General features: G+C 35.1%; 4 protein-coding genes across 4 annotated transcripts; 2 read left to right on the forward strand and 2 right to left on the reverse strand.

Annotated features, from left to right (window-relative positions):
- Nucleotides 1-1,301: 1,301 nt before the first annotated feature.
- Nucleotides 1,302-1,910, forward strand: LOC102662599 (putative glycine-rich cell wall structural protein 1). The gene has a single exon (XM_006575737.1). It carries the CDS (start codon nucleotides 1,302-1,304, stop codon nucleotides 1,908-1,910), a length of 609 nt encoding a protein of 202 aa, XP_006575800.1.
- Nucleotides 1,911-8,997: 7,087 nt separating this feature from the next.
- Nucleotides 8,998-10,551, reverse strand: LOC100786449 (GATA transcription factor 5). Its single transcript, XM_003519830.5, has 3 exons — nucleotides 10,391-10,551; nucleotides 9,933-10,256; nucleotides 8,998-9,848 (listed from the first exon to the last, which is right to left on the reverse strand). The coding sequence occupies exons 1-3, from the start codon at nucleotides 10,523-10,525 to the stop codon at nucleotides 9,252-9,254; spliced, it is 1,056 nt and encodes a 351-aa protein (XP_003519878.1). The 5' UTR covers nucleotides 10,526-10,551; the 3' UTR covers nucleotides 8,998-9,251.
- A 6,020-nt stretch (nucleotides 10,552-16,571) lies between these two features.
- Nucleotides 16,572-19,581, forward strand: LOC106797188 (uncharacterized). The gene is made up of 2 exons (XM_041007470.1): nucleotides 16,572-17,450; nucleotides 17,547-19,581. Exons 1-2 carry the CDS (start codon nucleotides 16,621-16,623, stop codon nucleotides 19,579-19,581), a joined length of 2,865 nt encoding a protein of 954 aa, XP_040863404.1. The 5' UTR covers nucleotides 16,572-16,620.
- A 3,708-nt stretch (nucleotides 19,582-23,289) lies between these two features.
- Nucleotides 23,290-24,752, reverse strand: LOC121173193 (uncharacterized). Its single transcript, XM_041007483.1, has 2 exons — nucleotides 24,399-24,752; nucleotides 23,290-24,318 (listed from the first exon to the last, which is right to left on the reverse strand). The coding sequence occupies exons 1-2, from the start codon at nucleotides 24,750-24,752 to the stop codon at nucleotides 23,290-23,292; spliced, it is 1,383 nt and encodes a 460-aa protein (XP_040863417.1).
- Between the last annotated feature and the right edge of the window lie 353 nt (nucleotides 24,753-25,105).

Here is a 25,105-nt window from a genome sequence, read left to right on the forward strand (position 1 = left end):
GTAATTTCTTTCTTTTGACATTAATAAATTAGTTGCAGTCTAAAAGAGAAAAATATTACGATGTAATATATAATATATTATGATAAAGTAAGGTGTATTCTCTTGTTCTTTCCATTAATTACTTTCGCACACTTATTTTTTGTTGTTGTTTTAACTTTTAAGTGTTTACAGAAACTCCGAATCAATTCACTTGCTCTTTTCCATCTTGTATTTTAATTTATTAGATACCCTTGCAAAACTCTACCACAAGTGGATCAGAAAGCAACGAACAATTAGTGTGGATGAAATAATTAATGCCAGCATGTCAGATTAATTAGTATGAATAAGGTTTATCTTTATATAGATTCTAGACTAAGTTTTTGTTATATTAAGGAAAAATATCTATCACTATTTATCTTTTCTACTAATTCTTTATCGTTTTTTTCCCTTCATATTCCTGTAAAATGTTCCCAACTTCTATGGTTCCTCTTATTCTTCTTAAAATTCTTTGTACTATTGGCTTTGCACGATACTGACAGTTAAGTGTTTCAATTTGTGTTATCAGGGCTCAAAATATATTAATAATTAACCGTTATCACTTACCCTTCTAGCAGGGCTAGAATTGCCTTGCCTCCAACACATGAAATGCTATTGACTTACTTCTAGCCCAGCAAACACTGTTCTAGCTAGGTCAAGGTTTCTTTCAATGAAAGGTTGCTTTCTGACTTGTGTTTGTCTAGGCTGCACTCTTTGTTCGGGCTGGCTGATGGTAATATTTTACTTTGAAGATCCTGAGATTCTCCACAACCCAACTCCAATTCTATATTTCAAAAAATTTAAAACATGAGACTAAATTCCACATTTACATAACTAAGTAGATGAATAAAAGGGTAAAAACAAGGATTTAAGTAAGGGATAGATGAAATAATTGCACTTATATATACGGAAAGGTAAGTATAAAATACGGTTATCAAGCACGAATTGGGGAATAGAGATTTTACTTACTATAGCTAGTGTTATAGTATATTAATTTAATTATATGCTCTCGATTGCATTGCAGTGCAAATGAAATTGCAGATGGGACAATAGAGGTGACAATAGAGGTGGGGACTAAAATTGCACTTGAAGGCAAATCAAAGTTGTCATGTCTTCATTCATCATCGCAGTGGCATAACTTTTGCAGGCTTATGGAAGGGTTATGGGCATGTTTGTTAGTGTAGGGACTATATTGTACTGCACGAGTGCTCCCACTGCAATGCGAAGGGTATAAAAGGGTGGTATAGGGTAAGTGTTATAGCTTCATGAACGGGCAAAGCCTAGACATGGAGGATATTATGAGGAGTACTGTGTTGTTTAGGGTGCTTCTTGTGGTGGTTGTTGTGATCGCAACAAGACCTTGTTTGGCTAATGTGAAAAATGATTTTCACGAGACAAATGGTGGCAATATTTGCAACTATACCGCTCAAGTTTCTCGTGGTGGTTTGGGTGGAGGAGGTGTTGGTGTAAGTGAGAAAAACTCGTCGGGGATGTTATTAGGTGAAAGGAAGTTCAGTGGGGGTAATGGTGGAAAAGGAGGAGGTGGAGGTGGGAATGGAAAAGGTGGAGGAAATGGGGGTGGGAGTGGAAAAGGTGGACATGAAGGGCGAAAAAGAAGAGGGGGAGGTGGTTCAGGTGGTGGAGGGGGAGGTGGTTCAGGTGGTGGTGGAGGAGGAGGAAATGGACAAGGCCATGGAGGTGGTGGTGGAGGTCATGGGTGGGGAGGAGGGAGTGGAAGTGGTGGAGGTGGAGGAGGAGGTGGTGGTAGTGGTGAGGGTTGGGGTTGGGGTAGGGGTAGGGGTGGAGGAAGTGGCAATGTTAAATGTTGGGTGTGGGGATGTGAGAAGAAGTTAGAGAAAAGAAGTGAAATTCGTTCCTCCAACTCAAAGGGATAACCATGCACACATGTGTACGAGCAAAGGAGTATCATCATCACGTTGTTCTAGCTTTGGTTCTGCCAATTTCAATAGCTTCAGTACTCGTGTTTTCTATATTATTTACAATTAACTTCTGATCACCTGGTTTGAACATAATTACCGCTTTGCAAATAAATTGTCTTGATTTTTTCTTTCGGGGTGTTGGATTAAGTTTTTTTCTTGCAGTTAATTACATTTGGAGAAAAGATGAAAACACTGAAGAATGAGATGTCATGTTATTATACAAAATTTTGTATGCTACTAACATATATAGTAATATATAAAAAGTGGTTTTTGCTTGGTTTTCAGGTGCAATATGCACTGCGTCATATTTCTGCTGTTCATGTTTTCATCGTTAATAAATTCAAAAGAATATTAATGCATCATGGAGCTACTTTGTTTTGATTTGGAGGGAAAATATATTACAGTAGATGCTCACTAACGAGATTGGATGTCGAGATGTAAGAGGAATAATATATTCCTGCATAAAGGTGTGAAACCTTGACTAGGACAACGAATTGGGAAAATATATATTTATTAGATATCCAAAAAGTAATACTACTACTATTATTAATTTTTACTAATAATAATATAGGAATTTTATTAAATTATTTAATTATAATGCTGGATAATTTTGTGTTGAAAAGTGAATTAGTAAAATTTATATAATTAAGAGACAAGACCCCTAAAGAAGCTATTTAAAAATTAAAAAAATGATCAATAAAGTTTAAAAAAAAAAACGAGTTAGTTATATTAATTGAATTAAAGCATTGAATAAAAATAATATGAAATCTTAATTAGTATATAATATATTAACTTTTCAAGAAGTCAAAAGAACTTAAAATAAAAATTTAATAGTGTTAGTAGGAGAGAGATCACACAAAAAAGTGAAGTATTTTTTTTAAGCAAAAAAAAAAGTGAAGTTGGTTGAATACAATCATCATTTAACTTATTTGTGTTTATTTCTTTATATTAATTTCCCGCTGTGTATCAGATAGGATACATACCCATTCACTAAACTCAGTATAGTAGAGAAAAAATTGAATAATTTACATGAGATTCTGATTTTTTTTTTAAATTTCGGTTTTAGTCTTTCAAAAAACAAATTATCCTACTTTTATCCCTTTGATTTAGAAATATTTACTTTTCCTCCTCAAACTGTATATTTTTTATGATTTATAATTCCCATTAAATATGTTAGTTATAACCACTAATTGAGAACCGAAAGTTGAGTATTTTCAAATTCGAGAAACAAAAATAGGATAATCATGTTAAAAGTGATTTTCCACATCGAATATACTTATAACCAATTTACTTAAAAAACCAAATTCTAGCTGTGGACATATATCATCATTTCGGAAAAGAGATATTAGTTACCTGAAACACAATCACGTAGAAAACGAAAATGCATTGCCTATGACGTATACAACAATGAAAATGCTTTGTTTATCACGTTATCATTTGAGAGAAGAATCAAGTATATTATGGGAGTTACCGCGTATCAAAGTATTGGCTTGGAAATCAATGAAATTATGCAAAATAAATATATTATATTTTATAGAGAGACAAAAAAAGGATGTAAAGGGTTGATGGAAGTGCAAAAATAGGGTTGTTGTTGATGAAATGCAAAAATATGGTTTAAAGATTAATAAAAATGTGGGGGGATGCAAAATTAAGGTTGAAAGAAAAATAAATATGAGGTGAAAAATTAGATTTATATATGTTTTGTATGAAAAGGGTATGTTAATAATAAAAAATTATGTAAAAAGAAGGAGGGTATACTTATAAAATATAAAATACATTGAAATGTACTAATGTCATTAATTTGGGCTTTACAATTTCAATTGGGCTTGAAAGGTACGTATAATCCGGTTGAATATTAAACCTCTTAAAAAAATCACAACAAATTGCATTTATGCTTACTGCTTTTGTTTAGTCGTTAGTGAAGCAATTCAACCATAAAATATTTAGTCATAAAAACATAAAATTTGATAATAAAGAATGTTGAGATTGATTGGTCTTTAGAGTTTTTCTCATAATCGATAAAATATTTTTTCAGTGTTAATTGATTTGTCTTTCGTAGAAGGGTTGATTTAAGGAGTGACTTTAGTTGCATTTACTGCAACATGTGCCACTAAAGGATGTTAGTATGAGATTATCTGTTGGTTAAAATTTGTGGTCCACCAAAGACAAACTTATCTTCATGGTCCGTGTTATACATCTAAAACACATCAAAAGTTTAACACATAAATTGAAATTTATGTTGAAAATGGATTTGAAGTAACAGGCCCACGTCGTAATCATCCTCTCATTTTCTTTAATTTTGACTGCTATAATAATTATAATATTCTTTTACGTTGCCTTTTGTTGCGGGCATCAATAGCATTTTAATTTTGAACTATTGATCAAGTTCTTTCTCTCCCGTTTGAAAATCAAATGCAGCCTCACACCCCCCGCTTAATGTACTTAAGCCAAAACCTTATAACACGATCTTTAAATTATGATTTTAAACTATGTTTTCCACTACCAATGTAGGCTATATAGTTGGAATGAATTAATTTATATACTAATATAAACCCTTTTTTATTTTAATTTTATGGAGACTGAAGAGGACAATAAGTACCAGCACATAGCATACGTAAGCAACATTATAGCATAGCAAATGTAGTGTGCAGATGGAATCCGTCAGTAGCAGCAAGGAGACGTGAAAAATTCATTTGCTATATTTATTCCATCTTAATTTTCGAGCTGTTATTATAGACGTTACGAAAGTGGTTGGGAACGGGTACGATATTGTCATCACGTGATTGCCACGAAACCATTAAGGGTTTTATATTTTTGGTAGAATAAGAGGCCACAAGTTTTACTGGCACTTGTGGTATCAATGTCATATGAGGAGATTTCGTTTCAAATAATGCATTGCCCAAATATCATTTCTTTACTCAGTCTCACTGTCTCCGTATCATGTAACCACATATTTTAACAATCCATATTTGTACAAATAACAATGGGATAAATATTATCTCTGTCTTTTTTATTTTTTATTTTGTTACTGTTACGTTTGAATCCTTACCCTTCATCATTCAACCATGAACCATTATTATTTACAAGCTTTGAAGATATAGTGAGTGTAGAAAACTCATCATTTTTTTAGGTATTAATTAACTGATAACAACGCCAATCAAAACATGAAATTAAATGTTTATGTGTATTAACAGTAGTTGCATAACAGTAAATTTTGAATATGTACATATATATATATATATATTTGATTCATTTATAAAATACTCTTTCTCTGTATATGCATGTGCAGCATGTCTCATTTATATAAGCCAGATGTACCCCATATTAATACGCTTTGACATTGGCACACAATAATCAAAATATAAAATTCTGTATGCATGCATTCTAAAACGACAGCATATCTAGGATAAAAACTGAACGACATTGTGACTTGAAGTGAAATTCGAGAAAACAATTAATAATACGTTTGACTTGATAATTGTCATTAAATATACATTACACTCTACAGATGGAGATTATACAGACTTGTTTTTCTGTTTCATATTTCATGTGAGACAAAATGAGTAGAGGTATTTGTAGATTTGATTTTAAATTATTTTATTTTGTAAAATTAAATTTAATTAAAAGTACGTTATTTAAAAACAAGTTCACAATAATTTTTTTAACTTTTAGCTAAATGTTTTTTTAAGAGAAAAATACATTTTTAAGAAAAATGTTAACTATTACCTTAATTAAGAAATCGTCAGAAGTGAAAATTTTAATAATAATAATAAAAAAAAGAGAATAGCATTTAGTGTCGCTACGTGGTCTTAATTTTATTTGTTAATAATAAGGCTAATTGATCTTAAATTCAATTTAAAACAATCAAACATCACACCCTACAACTCATTTTCTTCCGTCAACGTCTTCCTTTCACCGTTTTTTAAATTAAAGAAATAAAACAATTGGTTGTTGCACTGAATTAATTCGTAACTTGCTCCAATTACCTTAAACTAGAGTTGCATATCGGTAGCAAATTTCTAATAATAAAATTAATTGATCAATGGAACTCCATATATATTTTACTTGTACAAATCTTAATTAATTGCCTTTGTTTATTTTATATTTTAAGGTCTAGCTATTGGCAAAAATCAAGGCCTAGCTAAGAGTTTGTTCTGAATTCTTTATAGCAATCAACCTAAGCAGCTAACGCCAATATAGCACTAATAAACAAAAAAGGTAACTTGATTCTTGTTTGGTTTGTAAAACAATGAAACACCAATCATGTGATTTGTTAACATTTTTAAGCTATTAAGTTACCTATCACTACATGACCACTGGAGGTATCATTTTTTATAAAGGCCTGAATGGCCGAATAAATTAAAAATGTCTGGTGGGAACTTTATTCACCATATAACCGAACTGTTCGTTGCATTGAATATCAATTTGAAAGATCACCTACTAAGACAAACTCTACTAAATATATGTAGATACTTATTCAAATAATCAACTCTCGCCTAATACACTGATCAAGTTAAACCCAATTTAGAAATCTTTAGTACGTAGGTTCGAATGCAATGTGCAGCCCTCAACCCATTTATATGATGTTATCGGTTTAATTACTTCACTCAGACTCCTTTCTTACCTGATGAAGTGTCCCATTTATAATTCATTCAGATGAAACACATTATTCAGGAACAGGATTCCTTGTGGTCTTTGAAAGGACCATAGGTGTTGCCATTCAGATATAATTAACTATAAGTAAATCCTAAAATATTTTTCGTCTTAACTTGTTTTATACAAATCAAGAAAATATAATAAATAGATAAAAAAGACTAATAATTTTATAAAGTTAATCTTATATCATCATTAATTCGTTTATATTTTATTGTCTAATATAAATATTATAAGAGATATAAATAAAATAATAATAATTAATATTACATTGAAAAATTAAAATAATAATTATTTTGAGATAATTTTGTACTGTTACAAGGTAATTATAATAGAATAGATGAAATACTAGAAAAAAAACATAAATAACCAATTTCTTCGTGTAGTAATGGCAACACCAATTTCATGGGTTACAATAACATTCTATAATTTATTTTAAATCGAATAACCCATCAATTTATTCTCTAAAGTATATATAATTACTTTGTCTCTCTTAAATTGTCTCTAAAGTAAGAAAAATATATAAGTAATTCTTCAAGCATTATAAGTCATAATAAGTAGTCTTCCAATTATTAAAAAATACATCAAATTGGTACCTAAAAGTTAGTAAAATATATGAACTTGGGAACTAAACTAACAGATATTCAATACTTGAGATATTATATTTATATAATTTTATTCTTTATGGACTACATAGGGAAGAATGATATTATACTTTAGCAACTAAATTCATGATTTATTCATTTTAAACAATCTTGTATCATAATTTGATTTATTTTAATTGAAACAATCAAGAAAAAGAAAGATTGAAAATCAATAGCCAATTGTAGTCTAGAAATAGGTTAGGAATAACATGTTTGAGTGCTTAAGATTTTAAATCTCTCCTCAAACACGTGGGACATATGGTTCTATTGTCCTACGCTTTCAGTCCAGATTTATCTAAGAAGTTTAAGCAAAATGCTATGCAAGAACTATAACGTATCCTCCTTCATTTTGTTCTTTATATTTATTTTTGAGTCTTCATTTGTGCATATGAAATATCTACTTTTAACTCCAAGAAATCCCTCGTTTGGGATTCGAAATTATTACAACCCACTATCTCAAATAAACCTTTGTCAGTTGACTTTACTTCTCAAAGATCATTGGAAGAAGTTTAGACACGCATATCACAGACATTGGGACCTAGAGATTCTTCTTAAGCCGAGCATAGTGGTACCACAACAACGCTAAAATTTCCGATTATAGTCTACCATTATCTATACGTCTAAATGCACCAAACTATTTTATTAGGAGCTTCCAAATACCTCTTTTGATTATTGTGGCCCTTCTTCACATTTTGTGAAATGGAAAAGTTCCCTTGACAGTTACCTTGCCAAGTTAGGTGCAAGATAAGATTGCTATGTGGGATCCATGTCAGGTGGAATGTTCTTTATATAAAGTGCCAGTTTTTATTATCATAGCAGTAATAATTAAAAAAGTTTAACTATCATGTATTTATAATGCAATAAGTTTTATACTATTATTATCAAACAATAAAAAATTACGATAAGTATAACTTTTAAGATAATTAGAGGGCATAAATCAACAAAATTTTGATACATGACAATATATACTAAAATAACAGTATAAAAATCGTTTACGTACTCAGAGTGTGTGAATTATTTACTCTAATTAGAAATAGAAAATGACTTCATAATGTCATAGACAAGTCCAAGATATTACTTAGCTAGCCACTTCACCGGGAATCAGAGATTCAAAATTTCCACCTTTGTCATTACCCCCCAAGCATGGCGAAGGAAACTTCAAAACAATTCAAACCATCTTTGTTTTTTTCGTTAGATTTTCTTTTTCCTATTTACTATTCCAACCAAGGCCACAAAAAAAAAAAAAAGGAGTAGTAAAATAATGGTAAATAGATAGATAATACCTTTTCGACATGTCGAAAGGATAAAGATGTGTCGTCGTGAGGACAGGGCAACGATAAAAAATTCAAAACCAAAAAATCACCGATCAGAGGAGTGTGCCCAATTGATTAGGCAGGCAGCACCAAAATCTAGTTAAACACAAAAGTCCAAAATCAAAGGTTTCGAATTCCCCAAGCCACATTTTCCTTTTGTTGTAGGAAGCGATGGTGAAAGAGGTTCAGCATTATGCGTGCAACTTCCTCATGATTCGGTTCCAGTACAACGCCCTTTAACCTGTTTAACTAGTGTTTTGTGTTCTGTTCTTTCCATTCATAAAGTACATGCTTTCCAACAAACACGTTCCAAACCAAAAACAGTTCAAAACACACCCCCCACAAGCATTCCTCATCTCATCTCATTACCTTACATAGTTCCATTAACCAACTAAACCAGACTTCTTTAACATCTTACATTACACACATTTATAATTTCATCAAATTTTCATAAAAAGTAAAATTGTTCTTCAATATTAAGTCTCCTAAGTCCTAATTAATAATAACATTATAGTAATAAGTAATGTCTAACAACTAACATTAACACCTACCACAACCAACGACGGTTAAAATTAAAAGGAAAAAAAATGTACACACTAACTCCGGGCCCCACTGAAACAGGTCCATTTGGTCCAACCTCTTCTCTAACTATTACTCTTTTTTTTTTCTAACCTGAAAAAAAAAATTCAAAAACCGGGAAGCGACGGTGGCGAAGCGGTGTCGGGCTCAGGCACGTCCTCCTTCTTCCGCCGCATCTCGAGGACCTTTCGGTGGTGGTTGGAGTGCAACTCGCTGGAGAAAGTAGGGCTACAGGCGGGTCTATATTCGGGTAATAACCGACCCGACTTGTAGCGGACCCCACACGCGTTGCACAGAGTCTTAGCCCCGAGCGGTCCGGTGCGCCACTGCGGCGTTTTCTGAACGCCACAGTGGCTGCACCGTCGCGCCGCGCCGCCGTCCGCAGCGGCACGCTTCTTCGCCCTCGAGTCCGCACGTTGCGGACTCGAGGGCGAAGACGAGGACGAGGACGAGGTTGTTGTTGAAGACGCGGCGGCCAAAGAGGGTGACTTGAGCGGCCAAACCCGGACACCGGTTCGCGTTCGCTTGCTCCTGGCCTTGGCCGGAACCGGGGTTTTGAAAGTGAAAGCGGTATTTCCCGGTTCCGGTGATTTCACTTTCACTTTCTCAGTCACGGTTGCGGGGAAGGGAAGAGAATATTCCGAGAAATTAGAATCTTCGACGAAACGAGACAACCATTCCAAGTCCGCAACTTCCTCCTCCGCCTATAAAAATAGCAACTTTGGTTAAATTAACTAATAATTAACTGCGAAAATGAAAAGGGTGGAGTAGAGTGAGAGTATTCGCACCGGAACGGTGAGTTCGGTGTTGAAATTGTTGTCGTTGAAGGAGGGGTTATAATTGTAATTTTCCTGGTTGTTCTGAGGGGTGGTGGAGTCGTGGTTGTTGAGTTGTTGGTCGGGTTCTTCGTTGTTGTTATTGTTGTTGGTGTTGTTTTCGAGGAGTGAAAAGTTGAGGAGGTCGTCAACGAACAAGTCGTCGGAGGAAGCGACGACGTTTTGAACGTTAGAGGCGGACGAGAACTCCTCTAGGAACAACGTTTGTTTGAGGGCCATGTCTTTCCTGAAACTGCTCTTCAACGCTGCTTCCAAACACTCCATTTCTTTCTCCGCCTAAAATTAACAATACAACACAAGACAGGTTTATTATTATTTTTCACGAAAAACAAAAACACAATTCTTTGTTAATTTGTTTATTATTATTAGTGAAGTTGGCATGCAAGGAGGGTTAGGGTTGTTAGAGTTACCTGAGAGAGAAGAAAAGAGGGAAAAGATGATGGGGTTGTGGAAAGAAGTGAAGGGATGAAATTGAAAGACTGGAGGATGATGAGTGAGTTTGGTAAAGCATTGAATAAGGGCTGAAATGTGCCTCTTTCTTTCATTACTCCCAAAAATAAATTAAATTATAAATCAATTAATAAATAAACGTTATGTCTCCCAAATATTACTTTTCGTGCTACATCAGTGTCACCTATGCTGTCGTCTCAACCCTCTGCATTATGCAATTTGTATTTATACATAAGTAGTAAAATACGTAACAGGAAATGTTCATTAATAGTAGTGGTAAGCAAATTTGAATATGAGAAAGACTTAAATTTCATGTTAATAGTATTTGAATCATCCATAGTTAATTTGGGATCTTTGATAGGAGATTTGGGATGTTTTAGATTTATTGAAAATTTTGGAAATTTAATTTTTCATATTTGATATATTTTTTTTAAAAATAACATACCTAAAATGGGAGGTTTCTTACATGAATTTTTTTTAATGAGCGAGATGAAATTTTACCTGTTTGAATTTGTTTTTTATTTATTATAATAAAAATATCATATTATTTTTTATTTAATTATATAGTATAATAAATAATTAAAATAATTAATAAAAATATACATCTCTTTGATTCACAGATTCATACTTCTTAAGAAAAAAACTTCCCCCCATTAAATGCCAAAAAAAAAATCTAAAAAATGCAAACATTTTTTTAATATAACTAGAAACATGTTTAGTTAAGCTTAATTTGAAAATGATTTTGGCAAAAAAAATTGAAAATGATTATTTATATATGTTTCAAAAAAATTATTAAAAATCAAGAAATAAATGATTAATAGAAAAAACAAATTGATTTAATCATCCCCTAATAATTCATTCGATCAATCATGTTGGATTTGATTGAATTGAACTGGATTTAACTAAATAATTCGAACCAAATTAACTTTCATTGGTTCTGATTAATTTTTGAAGTCAGGGGGTTCTTTTGAGCCAATGAATACCCCACTCATTGACTCTTCATTCATACTTTCATGAGTTTAGGAAAAGTATTGGTGGAGAATTATTATTTTTTCATTATAATTTAAATGAAAAAGTAATTTATCAACTATCCAAATTTTAAGAAAGGAAAAAATGGCCCCATATGTTTTTTAACCTTGCGGATTCTAGGTATCTTTATGGTGTTCACAACTCATCACGACTACTTACGGTTACTTTTCTAGTTTTCTGTATTTGTTTTTTCTATTACTATGCTATTTTGTTTTTTGCCGAGGTATTTTGTTTTTTGCTATTACTATGGTAAAAGATTTTACTTAGTTCAACAAAAAAAAAGTTTACATATAAACATCATTTAATTTACTTTTAAACATCTCCTTAAACAGAAAATTTAACTTTTCTTTTTTCTTGTTTTTTTTCATCAACGTATTCTACATACCTCGGTACACATAAGAATTGTGTTAAAAGGAAAATTAAGTCTCAATATAAATGTCATTTTAACTTTGTAGTTTTTTCATTTACACTCCTAATGAATTAACGATGACTGTTGTCACACCATACACCCTCCGTACTAGATTTAGTCCTTCCTTGGATAGCCGTCGTCGGAGTTATATTAAACGCCGTTCTATTGTAAAATTATAATTGATGTTGGACATGCATTGGAGAGTGGGATATGTGTAAACAATTCACGTTTTCTAAGTGGATGTTTGGTTTTTCATTGAAAGATTTCAATCAGCCGTTGAATAAAAAATCATGAATATTTACTTTTTATAAAATGTGTATGAGAATATGTGTCCATTGAACTTATTTTATATGCTACTATTTTCTGGTTTGAATGGGTCTCAAAGGACCTGGTGTTTCAAAAGGCCAAAGGTAGTATAAGAGATTATTTTCACAACAAATAAAAAGAAAACATTAATATGTGAATCCTAAAATATCAACATGTTGTAGTATGACATCCTCTCTTAACTTATATGAGGTAGCATATATTATGGCTCCTATTATCACACTAATGCCTTGCAGCTAAACCAACAACACCTCGATATATTAATCTGCTTTTGCATGACTTTCAACAATTATCAATTTATAATTGAAACATCAATAATCTATCACTAGATTTCCTTTTATTCTCACCATTTTTTAAGTAAAACACACAATATAGACTTTATGCTCCGATTTCGTCCAGTTTTGATGATGTCATTTAAAGTTGTAACCAAGATACTTTAAATAAGTATAACAGAATGAATGAACTTTAAGGAATAAAATTAAGATTTCAGCCATCTGAATACCATGACCATCATAAGATATATATATATATATATATATATATATATATATATATATATAGCTATAACTGATACGTTATATATGTAGATGCCCATATCAAATTATTATATCTCTTATCAAATATTCCATCCCTTGCTAATCAAATCAATTTATATATCATCTGATATTCGACCCCTCTTAAAAAAAGCGTTTCTGAAGTCAATTCTTGTACATGTGGCATGTCCACCGCATATCTGATTCAATCAAAAGTGAAAGGATGGATTGTAAAAGACATGCACATGCCTCATGTGTTATCTGCTCTTGCTAACTAACTTTACATAATTCAACTTTCATTCCCTTTATCTTCATTGTTTCTGAAGTTATAATAAGAAGAAAACGTGAGTATACTTTGAATCTGGGCAACAACAATTCAATGATCTCTCCATTTTGCAAGAATTTCTCTTAGCAAAGGCCTCTGGTTTTAATGTTTGGGGTTTTCAATTTGTCGAGCCCTGATAACACAAATTGAAACACTTAACTGTCAGTATCGTGCAAAGCCAATAGTACAAAGAATTTTAAGAAGAATAAGAGGAACCATAGAAGTTGGGAACATTTTACAGGAATATGAAGGGGAAAAAACGATAAAGAATTAGTAGAAAAGATAAATAGTGATAGATATTTTTCCTTAATATAACAAAAAATTTGTCTAGAATCAATATAAAGATAAACCTTATTCATACTAAATCTGACATGCTGGCATTAATTATTTCATCCACACTAATTGTTCGTTGCTTTCTGATCCACTTGTGGTAGAGTTTTGCAAGGGTATCTAATAAATTAAAATACAAGATGGAAAAGAGCAAGTGAATTGATTCTGAGTTTCTGTAAACACTTAAAAGTTTAAACAACAACAAAAAAATAAGTGTGCGAAAGTAATTAATGGAAAGAACAAGAGAATACACCTTATTTTATCATAATATATTATATATTATATCATAATTTAAGACAAGATGTATTTTTCTCTTTTAGACTCAACTAATTTATTAATGTCAAAAGAAAGAAATTACTAAACAATCAAGAATCATGAGAGCACAAATCAAAATTACATTGTATGAAAAATAATAATAAACACAAAAATTTAATAGGAAAAAATTATCTTTTGACTTATAATTCTATAAATTGATTATCTTAAGTCATAGTACAAAAGGAAACGGTAAAGAAACAACAGAAAAGTGAAAAGGGAGAAATTTTTTATGATAAGCCGATAATTTTTATTAGTAGGAGTTTTCCAGTAACAAACTCCCATAATCTATTTGATTTGAAAAGGAAAACAATATAATTGACAAAACCTTGCATAAGCCGCCCCCCTCCCCCCACACACACATATATATATATGGACAATGTATCAAGGAAAAAATGTAAGATAAAAAATCTCATTAGTAATTTTCTGAGCTAGAAAAAGAGTTTAAGACAACAACATTGATAGGTGTTTAAGGCTCACATGACATATGCTTTATCCAAGATACGGATAGAATGTTTAAAAATCAATCTCTGCATTCTTTCCCTTGAAATGCCTCTCAATCTCTCATGTAAACGTCTGGAACTGCTGAACACTTGAACTTGAGGGAAAAATTGTCATTACAGATTTGACTATTTTTTTTTACTGAAAAACACTAGGATCACTTCAAGACCAGATTTTTCTTTTAATCATTTTCATTTTCCACTGGATCATGGACTTTCTTCCATGCTGCCAATTCATAAATACTAAACCTTGACTGTCCCACTATATTAAGTACACATGAAACATATAAAAGAGTTAATTTTTTCCCTCTATGTAGAATCAGAAAGAATATTTAATTTCTCAATGGCAATTAATTTGATTGAAGGTCAGAGTTCATCCCCAGCAACTTCCTGGATTCTACTACTGTACATTATAAAATTTAACTTTTGCTTGATATCAGTGATCTCACAGTGTGATAAAGTTCTCACCTATATTATATTATACACAAAAACTAAGTTTGTGTTTGTTCAAACGTTTGAGGCACCTCAAACGGCCGTTCCGGCAAAAATAACAAGTTGTTACTTTTCACAAAACGGCAATTCAGAATTCGTGCCAACTAAAAGTAACGGTGATACCAACATGCCCTAAAACGAAAATGATTGTTACAACTTACAAGCACTTTACTTTTTGATAATGAATAGAATTATGTCATACCATCTGTCTAGCACTATTGATTTGTTATGTGACTTTGCTACGAAATTTCCTAACCCGTGATTCACAATTTCATTATGGAAATCGGGTTGGTGCAGTGCTAGGGTACTATTGTACCTCTAGAATCAGGGTTGCTTCACTGAAAGTATGTAACAAACTCTGAATTCTACAATATCTATGCAGTTTTTGGTAAGTAATTGTACCTCGTCAATCTCATTATCTGCCTGTTAGCCCATATTTTTGATGAGCTAAAATATGCTCTAAATACGCATTAGATGTCGTCTTGAATTTCGAAGCGTATTAAAGAGTAAGAGTCTTGTCAGATCCTGTTCGAATCGAAAAGAAAGAAGAGTTTATTGAAAGGGATTCACGGGATCAAAGAAGTATTTATGAAGTATAAGGCTAAGACAAGAAAGAGGGCTTCGAACCATTGGGCGATTCGAACTGGTGTATGGTCGAGTCGAAGTCAAGGCAGCAAGATTTCTGGACTTAGCACAATTTCTGACAAAACTTCACAAAATCAGTTCGACTTCGAGCAATGTGGATAACCGTTCTAAAGAGCAGTTATATGCATGCAAGGTGTACGTAGCAGGACACTTGGCATTAGGATAATGTTCGACCGTTAGGACAGTTTATTTTCGAATGTCTATATATAGCAGTTTTTAGTCAGATTTCGAGGTCGCAAATCATTTATACAAATCCTTATACACTCAAAGTACCCAGCGCAGAGAGAAACGAGTACGCAAGGAGAATGTATGTTTGTGGACCATTTTAAGTTCCTGTAAACTTTACATTTCGAATGCAATGCAATTTACGTTTCACTTTATAATTCCTGTCTTTTAAATGGTTCATTCGATCGAATGAACTCGTTGAGCCTTTTAATTCTGCAATTTATCTTCCCTTGTCAAGTTACTTTCAGCATTTCGATTCTGTCAAAGAATTTTCCTTTCTGCAAATTTCGAACCAATGAATGTTTGTTGCAATGATGAACATTAAAGGCTTTACGTTTAAAGCGAACACACAAATGGCATGCTCCTGAGATTCACTAGTTGATCTCGCAAGCAATTAACTTAGACTAGCGATTGTTTACCAAATTTCAGCGTAAACAAATTGGCACGCCCGGTGGGACCGGTCAATTGTGTGTTTTGGTTTTAAATTATTATTAAAGTTTTGTTTAGTGCAGTTGGTTTATTGCATTCTTAATTGTTTTGATTTTGTATGCATTTAAGAAGTGGGAAATCTGTTCCACACTTAACAGAATTCAAAACTCGTGCAAGGATGGCTAGACCACCCCCAAGTAATCGAAACAATGACCTTCCAAATATGGAGGGGCAACCAACGCAGACATCTGTCAGTAATGCCAATATAAATTCTGGCATAGGAGCAATTCCTGACCAAACTGTTGGCACGATAAGTTCGACCGCTTCGACGGTTATGAATCAGACAGGGGTAACTTCTCCCATGACCAACATGACGTTGGCAAGTTCGACCACGTCAGCGTCTGCTTTTGCCCCATGGAATAACCCTAGTTTAGGGAATCCCAGTGGAAGTCCCTTTCGACCGCCTCAAAACCCTCTATATGGCATGCCTACATCTTTGATGGCAGGGTTGCAAAACTCTCAACCAAATATAGAGAATCTTAATATGTCCTCTCCATCAGGATCTGTAGCGGGCAATCAGGGTAGGGTAATTCCTCAACATTTAACCAATACATCCGTTTTGTCACTCAGACAACAAATGGATGAAAGTAACCATGATATGGTTAACATGTTAACACAACAAATAGGAACTGTTATTAACCCCTTAATTCAAAATACAAATGACAGTTACCAAATGTTAACAAATCAAATAAGTCGAATTGCTGACTTTTTTGGGGCACCACCCATACAGCAACCACCAATTCGACAGATCCAAATACAGGCGCCTGTCCAAGAGATACAGATGCCTAACAATCCAGGGATGCAAATGACTCAAGCACCACAACCATTGGCACGCATAGAGCCACCAGCCCAACAGGTCGAACCAAACCCTGGTATAGTATTGGTAAATAGGAACCAAAATGCTGATGAAGTAATAGGGAATATTCAACAAAACCGTTTCGATAGGCAGAATAACCTGGCCCAAATGGTCGAAACGATTTTGGTGCAGAATGGTTTGAACTTAGGCTTACACAGGCCTAATTTTGTGTCTCCATTATCTGAGTATGTGTTACAGACAGAATTACCAAGGGGTGTGAAAATCCCTAAGTTTACTAAGTTTGCAGGAGAGACAAATGAGTCCACTGTCGAACACATTGCTAGATATTTGGTCGAGGCAGGGGATTTGGCTAATAATGAAAATTTAAGAATGAAATTTTTCCCTAATTCCCTGACTAAAAATGCTTTTACATGGTTTACAACCCTTCCTCCTCATTCCATACATAATTGGAACCAATTGGAAAGGATTTTCCATGAGCAATTTTATATGGGACAGTCTAAGATCAGCCTTAAAGAGTTAGCCAGCGTTCGACGCAAGGCACCCGAATCAATTGATGATTATTTGAACAGATTCAGACTCTTAAAGGCAAGGTGTTTCACCCAAGTCCCTGAACATGAATTAGTCGAAATGGCTGCTGGTGGCCTAGACTATTCGATTAGAAAGAAATTAGATACCCAGTATTTAAGGGATATGGCTCAATTGGCTGATAGAGTTCGACAACTCGAACGATTGAAGGCTGAAAAGGCTAGAAATTCTAAATTCCACAAGAAGGAAAAGGTTGCATATGTCGAAACCAATGACAGTGACCAGGAGTTCGATATTATTTATGAAGATATCGAAGACAATGAGGTTGATTTAGCAGAATTAAAACCTGGACCTCCTTATGTTTGTAAACTCCTTAGACCTTCCAATGGAAAAAACCCTGTTGAACCTAAAAATGATAAATTTGTGTCTAAAACTTATACATTTGACATAACTAAATGTGATGAAATATTTGATTTATTAGTCACAGATGGCCAGATTGTTGTTCCTAAGGGCTTGAAAGTACCCCCAATCGAACAACAAAAGAAAAGGGGTTATTGTAAATTTCATAATTTCCTTGGCCATAAAACCTCACGTTGTGTTCTTTTCAGGGATTTGGTTCAAAAGGCTCTCGACGAAGGGAGGCTCAAATTTGGTGAGAAACCAAAGGTTGTTCAGGCAAATGCTGAAACATCCAAAGCTGCTGAAACTCTCTATGCAGAACCCCAAGAAATAATGATGGTCGAAACAATGGAGTTGTCTCAGGTGCAAGTTCAGGGCATATCTGAAGAGGATTACAACGAACAAATGAAGGTGGTGTATCCTCAGGCTGAGGAGGATTTAATTGATTTCTTGAACAGATGCAAACTCGAAAACAAGATTGTGATGCTCTGCCCTCGCTGCAGTGCAGTATGTGATAGGGAGGCTACTGAGGGCCTCAAAAAATACCAAGTTGTTAACAAGGGGGCAATGCAGAATCAACGTTTCGATAAAGGCAAAAGAGTTATGGTGCAGTCGAACACTAATCAGAAGTCTGGTCGAAGGAATACTTTCGCTCCTCCTGATTCAGTTCCGGTCGAAAAATGGATGCACCAGGGACTCATAAGGTTCAACAAAGGGGCCATGGAAGTAGGTGGTTCGAGTGGAACGAAGCAAATTGGCCCACAGGAGGCTAATAGATACTCTTATAGGAACAATTACAGAGGAAAGAATCCTATGACGAGGACCCAATGGCGTAGGTTCCAGCGTCAGAAGAAATTGGCCCAACAGAATCTGCAGACGGGCCAGTATAAAGAAGTATCTAGGAGGCCAGTAAAAGAGAGACTCCTGCCTCCAGTGGATGAAGATAAGATGGAGGATGAGGATCTACTGGATTCTGAACCAGACTTTGATGTCATTTGTGTGGTATCTATCTTGCCATCTGAATATGATGTCCAGTCTGAAGTTACTGAGATCGAAAGCGAGTTCGATCATTTTGATATGGCTGACCCAAAGCCAGTATGTTACTATGTTATGAATAATGGCTGTGTGGAAGAGCAATTAGCTTATTTCGAAAAGCCAGATTTTCAGATGAAAAGTCATCTCAAACCTCTTTTCATCAGGGCAAAGGTTGAGAATATTGGGATCAACAAAGTGCTCATAGATGGAGGAGCGGCGGTCAACTTAATGCCTCGATCTATGCTCTACAAGATCGGGAAACATGACACTGATCTATCTGCTCACAACATTGTGCTCTCTAATTATGAGGGCAAAACTGGCTATTCATTGGGAGCCATTCAAGTAGATGTTGCTGTAGGCAGTATAGTTCGACCAACTCTGTTCCTGGTGATACAGTCTAAGGCTAATTTTAACTTGCTATTAGGAAGGGAATGGATTCATGGAGTTGGGGCTGTGCCATCTACCCTCCACCAGAAACTCATTATTTGGAGGGAGGATGGGATTGTTGAAAATATAGAGGCAGATCAAAGCTTCTATAAGTCAGAGGTTGATAATGTTACTGCACAAACCTTTGACAAAAAGTTGGCTAACATAGCACCTTGTGGTGACAAGGAGGCTGTTGTCGAATCAAGTGACAATGTTATCCACTCTGTCAAACTCCATCCTACCTATGGGTTTATATGGGAGAGGGAGGAAATTGATATTGTTCCCTCTGAGGATGGAGTCATTCCACCAACTGGGTGGAATATACATGAAGATTAATATGACTGAGGCCACTGCATGGGCCAGAATTACGGCTTATATGGCCGAAAATAAACTAAATACGGCCTTTGAGGCTGAATCTCAACAAAATATGGCAGTTGAAGCCAGGATCGAAGATCATGAAAACAAAGAAACAAAGGATCGAAGACTGGATTGTATTTATGATGATGAGCCGCTGGGTTTTGAGAAAAATCCCATAAGTGAGGTGCCAAAGATGTAGGCTCAAGATCCTTTGGAGGAAATCGACATTGGAGATGGCTCGATAAAAAGGCCAACCTATATCAGTGCCAATATCACCTCAAGTCTAAAAGAAAAGCTGGTGCCTCTTCTTAGAGAATTTAAAGACTGTTTTGCTTGGGATTACCACGAAATGCCTGGGTTAAGCAGAGAAATGGTCGAAATGAAATTACCTATTAAGGAAGGAAAAAGACCAGTAAAACAACTACCAAGAAGATTCGCACCAGAAATCATGTCCAAAATTAAGGAAGAGATCGAAAGGCTGCTGAGGTGTAAATTCATCAGGTCTGCCAGGTATGTCGAATGGTTAGCAAATATAGTCCCTGTCATTAAAAAGAATGGAACTCTAAGAGTATGCATAGATTTTAGGGATTTAAACAATGCTACACCTAAAGATGAATATGCTATGCCAGTAGCAGAAATGTTGGTAGATTCAGCAGCTGGTTTCGAATTTTTAAGCATGTTAGATGGTTATTCTGGTTATAACCAAATATTTATTGCTGAAAATGATGTGTCAAAAACAGCATTTCGATGCCCTGGTGCTTTAGGCACTTATGAATGGGTGGTTATGCCCTTTGGGTTGAAAAATGCTGGGGCCACTTATCAAAGGGCCATGAATTCCATGTTTCATGATTTTATTGACACATTTATGCAAGTTTATATTGATGATATAATCATCAAATCCTCTTCAGAAGATAGCCATTTGGATTACCTTAGGCAATCTTTCGAACGAATGAGGAAACATGGATTAAAAATGAATCCATTAAAGTGTGCTTTTTGTGTGCGTGCAGGAGATTTCCTTGGTTTTGTGGTGCATAAAAAAGGCATTGAGATAAATCAAAACAAGACAAAGGCTATTCTTGAGACGAAGCCTCCTTCGACTAAAAAACAGCTTCAGTCTTTGCTAGGAAAAATCAACTTCTTGAAGCGATTCATTTCGAATCTAAGTGGCAAAGCTCAAATTTTTTCGCCATTACTTCGACTCAAGAAAGATGAACCATTCAAATGGAATGAAGAGCATCAAAAGGCTTTCGATGAAATTAAAGAATATCTGATCAAGCCTCCCGTGTTAATGCCTCCTAGTCGAAACAAGACTATGAAGTTGTATATTGCTGCGTCTGACAAGACCATTGGTAGCATGTTGGCTCAGGAAGATGATGATGGCGTAGAGCATGCAATTTATTATCTTAGTCGTGTACTAAATGATGCAGAAACTAGATATACTGCCATAGAAAAACTTTGTCTTTGTTTGTATTTCTCTTGTGCAAAACTTAAGCAATATATAAAGCCTGTTGATGTTTATGTGTATTCTCATTATGATATTATTAAGCACATGTTGTCAAAACCTATTTTACACAGTAGAATTGGAAAATGGGCTTTAGCATTAACAGAATATTCTTTAACGTACAAGCCTTTGAAATCTGTTAAGGGTCAAATTGTGGCAGATTTTATTGTAGATCACTCAGTAATCGAGATGCCGCAAGACTATGTCGATACAGAGCCTTGGATTTTGTATTTCGATGGATCGAAACACAAACATGGAACTGGAATTGGAGTTTTAATAATATCCCCCAATAAAGTTCCAACTAAGTTCAAATATAAAATCAAAGGGCTTTGTTCTAATAATGAGGCTGAGTATGAAGCTCTAATTACAGGCCTTGAAATTTTAATTAGCCTGGGGGCAAGAAATGTTAACATAAGGGGTGATTCAGAATTAGTGTTGAGGCAATTAACACAAGAATACAAATGTGTTAATGAACACTTAGCGAAATATTTTGTTATAGCAAGTTCTCTTCTGAATCATTTCGATTATATTAACATTGAGCATATACCTCGACAAGAAAACCAAGAAGCAAATGATTTAGCCCAAATAGCTTCAGGGTACAAAATGTCGAAGGAAAAGTTAACTCAGTTGATCGAAATAAAAGATAAACTGGTGTTACCAGAGCCATTAAGCACTAAATTGCCAATGCCAAAACTTGTGGGGGCAAGTATACCACAAAATAATGAAGATGAAAGCATGAATGATCTCCAGGAAAAAATTCAAATTTTGGCCATTGACAATATGTTAGATAATGATTGGAGAAAGTCCATTATTGAATATTTGGAAAATCCAATAGGCAATGTGGCTCGAAAGATCAAATATAGGGCTTTAAATTACGTGATTATGGGAAATGATTTGTTTAAAAAGACTGCAGAAGGAGTGTTGCTGAAATGTCTAAGTGAATCAGAAGCATACTTGGCAGTTTCCCATGTTCACAGTGGGGCTTGTGGATCACATCAAGCAGGCCATAAAATGAAATGACTTTTATTTCGACAAGGTTTGTATTGGCCTTCGATGTTAAAAGACTGCATAGAATTTGCTAAAGGCTGTCAGGAATGCCAAAAGCATGCAGGGATACAGCATGTACCTGCTAATGAGTTACACTCCATAATCAAACCTTGGCCTTTCAGAGGATGGGCTTTGGACTTAATTGGTGAAATCAAGCCTGCTTCTTCTAAGAACCAGCGTTATATTATAGTTGGTATCGATTACTTTACAAAATGGATCGAAGCAGTCCCTTTGCCAAATGTTGATCAGGAAGCGGTAATTAGTTTCATTCAAAATTATATCATTTATAGGTTTGGTATTCCTGAAACAATTACCACTGATCAAGGTTCAGTTTTTACTGGACGAAAAATGAAAGAATTTGCCCAAAAAACTGGCTTTCGATTATTAACCTCAACACCATATTACGCGCAAGCAAATGGTCAGGTCGAAGCAGCCAATAAGATTGTAATTAACTTGATTAAAAAACACATTGCCCAAAAGCCAAGAAATTGGAATAAAACGTTAGATCAAGTTCTATGGGCATGTAGAAATTCTCCTAAGGAATCAACTAATACTACCCCATTTCGACTGACTTATGGGCATGATGCTGTACTTCCGGTCGAAATACATTTGCAATCAGCCAGGGTACAAAAACAAATGGACATTCCAATCGACCATTATTGGAAAATGATGTCAGATGAGTTGGTTGATTTAGATGAGGAGAGATTAAGTGCATTAGAAGTTTTGACTAAACAAAAAGAAAGAGTTGCTAAAGCTTATAATAAGAAAGTGAAGTCAAAAACTTTTAATATTGGAGATTTAGTTTGGAAGGTTATCCTGCCCATGGATAGTAAGGATCGAGCCTTGGGCAAATGGTCCCCAAATTGGGAAGGACCGTTTAAAATAATTCAGATCTATTCGAATGGTGCTTATGAGTTAGAGGAGCTAACCCCTCAGAAACGTACTTTGAGCATAAATGGTAAGTATTTGAAAAAATATAAACCAATACTGCTCGAAGTTAAAATAAGCATAGAATGAGAGAAATACTGGAAACATAAAAATGGCGATAACAGTAAATTGCCACAAAAGGGCCTGTGTCAGTATTACATCAAAAGTAGAATCGAAATACAGAATTCGAAATAAAGAAATTATAAGTTCTACTAATGCATGACCAAGTCCTCATATAGTTTCTTCAAGGTGGCCATCTCTTTAGTTAAGACCTGGTCAGCACTCTCCATAACTCTCGCCTCATCTGCTACAGCTTGAGATGCGCTAAAGGCCTTCAGGCCTTCCTTCCCTTTTTTGGCAACCAGTTTCTGAATCGAATTAGCGGCCTTCTCCTGGAGTTCCTTGCGTTTGGCCTGCTCCGTCACAATTTTTTGCCTTAGATCATCGACCTGAGACAGCAAATCCGTAATAGTTGCCTCCCAGGAGGAGATGTTATCATCACAGGCTTTGATCTCAGAAGATCCTTCTTTCGCCTCTTTGGTGAGACGTTCGACTTCATGTTGAGCAGCTCGCGCTTTCTCGAGCAGAAGGATATGTGCCTGTTTCTGGGCATCCAGTCTGGCGCCATTTTCGCGTTTTTTCTGCACAGTACTTGCAAATTGGTCAATGATGGCCTCGATTTGGATAACTTTGCCTAGAATCTCATCAGAGGTAAGGGGGTTGTGCAATTTCTTCAAAAAGTTCAGGTGCCCAAAGGCAGCAGAGGGGTTCTCTTCAATGGATTTAAGCACATCTTCCCGTGCGTATTCCATGGATAACTTCAAGAGCAGAGAATCTTGGCGTACTGAAGAGTTTATTTCGGCATCAGATGAGGACGAAGCACCAGGAATCTTTTCACTAGAGGTGTTGGCTTGACTTGTGGTCAGCAGGAGTCGAAGGGCTGCAGCAGGGTCTTCGTCTTGCATTTGAATGAATGTATCTTCTGCGATCCCTATGCTAGCGGAAAGCTTAGATGTCGAAGACGCCGAGTAAATGTTCGAACCTCCAGCTTCAGCCTCTTCTACGGCCTCTTCATCGGAAAAGTTTTCTTCGGATGAACTTTTCTGACTCGATCCATGAGGACTGCTGGATCCAATGCCTTGACCTTCACCCTGTTCCTCAACATTCACTGCATCCATCTCAGGAGCGGGAGATGTTCGAGCATGTGAGGGTATTTCTTCTATAGAAACATTTTGTTGTACCTGATTCGAATTATCATGGAAAAAGCTTAACAAATAGTTTCGTATAAGCTATGATTTAAAACACATTAAGAGGATGATACCTCGACGGCAGGTTGTTCTTGTGGTGAGTCCGGTTGATCGACAGGGTTGCCCATCTCAGCAACAGAAGGAGTAGCCTCTACTTCAGTGCCGTCAATATCGGTCGAAGGTGGTTGGACGTCAACAGGTTGATTGTCACCTTGTTCTTTTGAAGGCTTGGTTTTTTTCTTTTTCTTCTTGATTGGCTCACCACCCTCAACAGCCACAGAAGGTTCAGGCTCGACCTGCTTCACTTTCTTTTTCTTCTTAGGCATTTGAGCCTGGGAATTGCCTGCCTCTGTTTGTTCAGCAGACTTGGTCGAAGTCGCAGGTAACTTTCTTTTTCTTATAAGAGGTCTTTCCTCTTCTTCCTGCATTACGAGGGTAAAGAATTGTCAGAATATAGACTTGAAAGAAAGCTATAATATTGACATTAGAAATAAAACTTGCATCTTTCTCTTCGTCTAATTCGACGATCGCATGCTTCGAGCGTTTTGAAGTCGTGGTAGTATCAATGCTATCATCTTTCTTTTGACTCTGAAAAAATAAAGAAATATGAGGCAAGACGTTAAGAGTAAGAGATAAGTTCAGAAGAGTTACCTTCTCTTCTTGTTTCCCTTCTTGGATCTTCACCCCAGTGGGTTTCTTGGGTCTCACATCAGCTCGAGACGTTTCAGCACTTTTCTTCGTCATGATTGTTTTGCCTGAAAAATAAGAATATTAGAAAAGG

This window comes from Glycine max, chromosome 2 (genome assembly GCF_000004515.6).
Source record: "Glycine max cultivar Williams 82 chromosome 2, Glycine_max_v4.0, whole genome shotgun sequence".
NCBI lineage: Eukaryota > Viridiplantae > Streptophyta > Magnoliopsida > Fabales > Fabaceae > Glycine > Glycine max.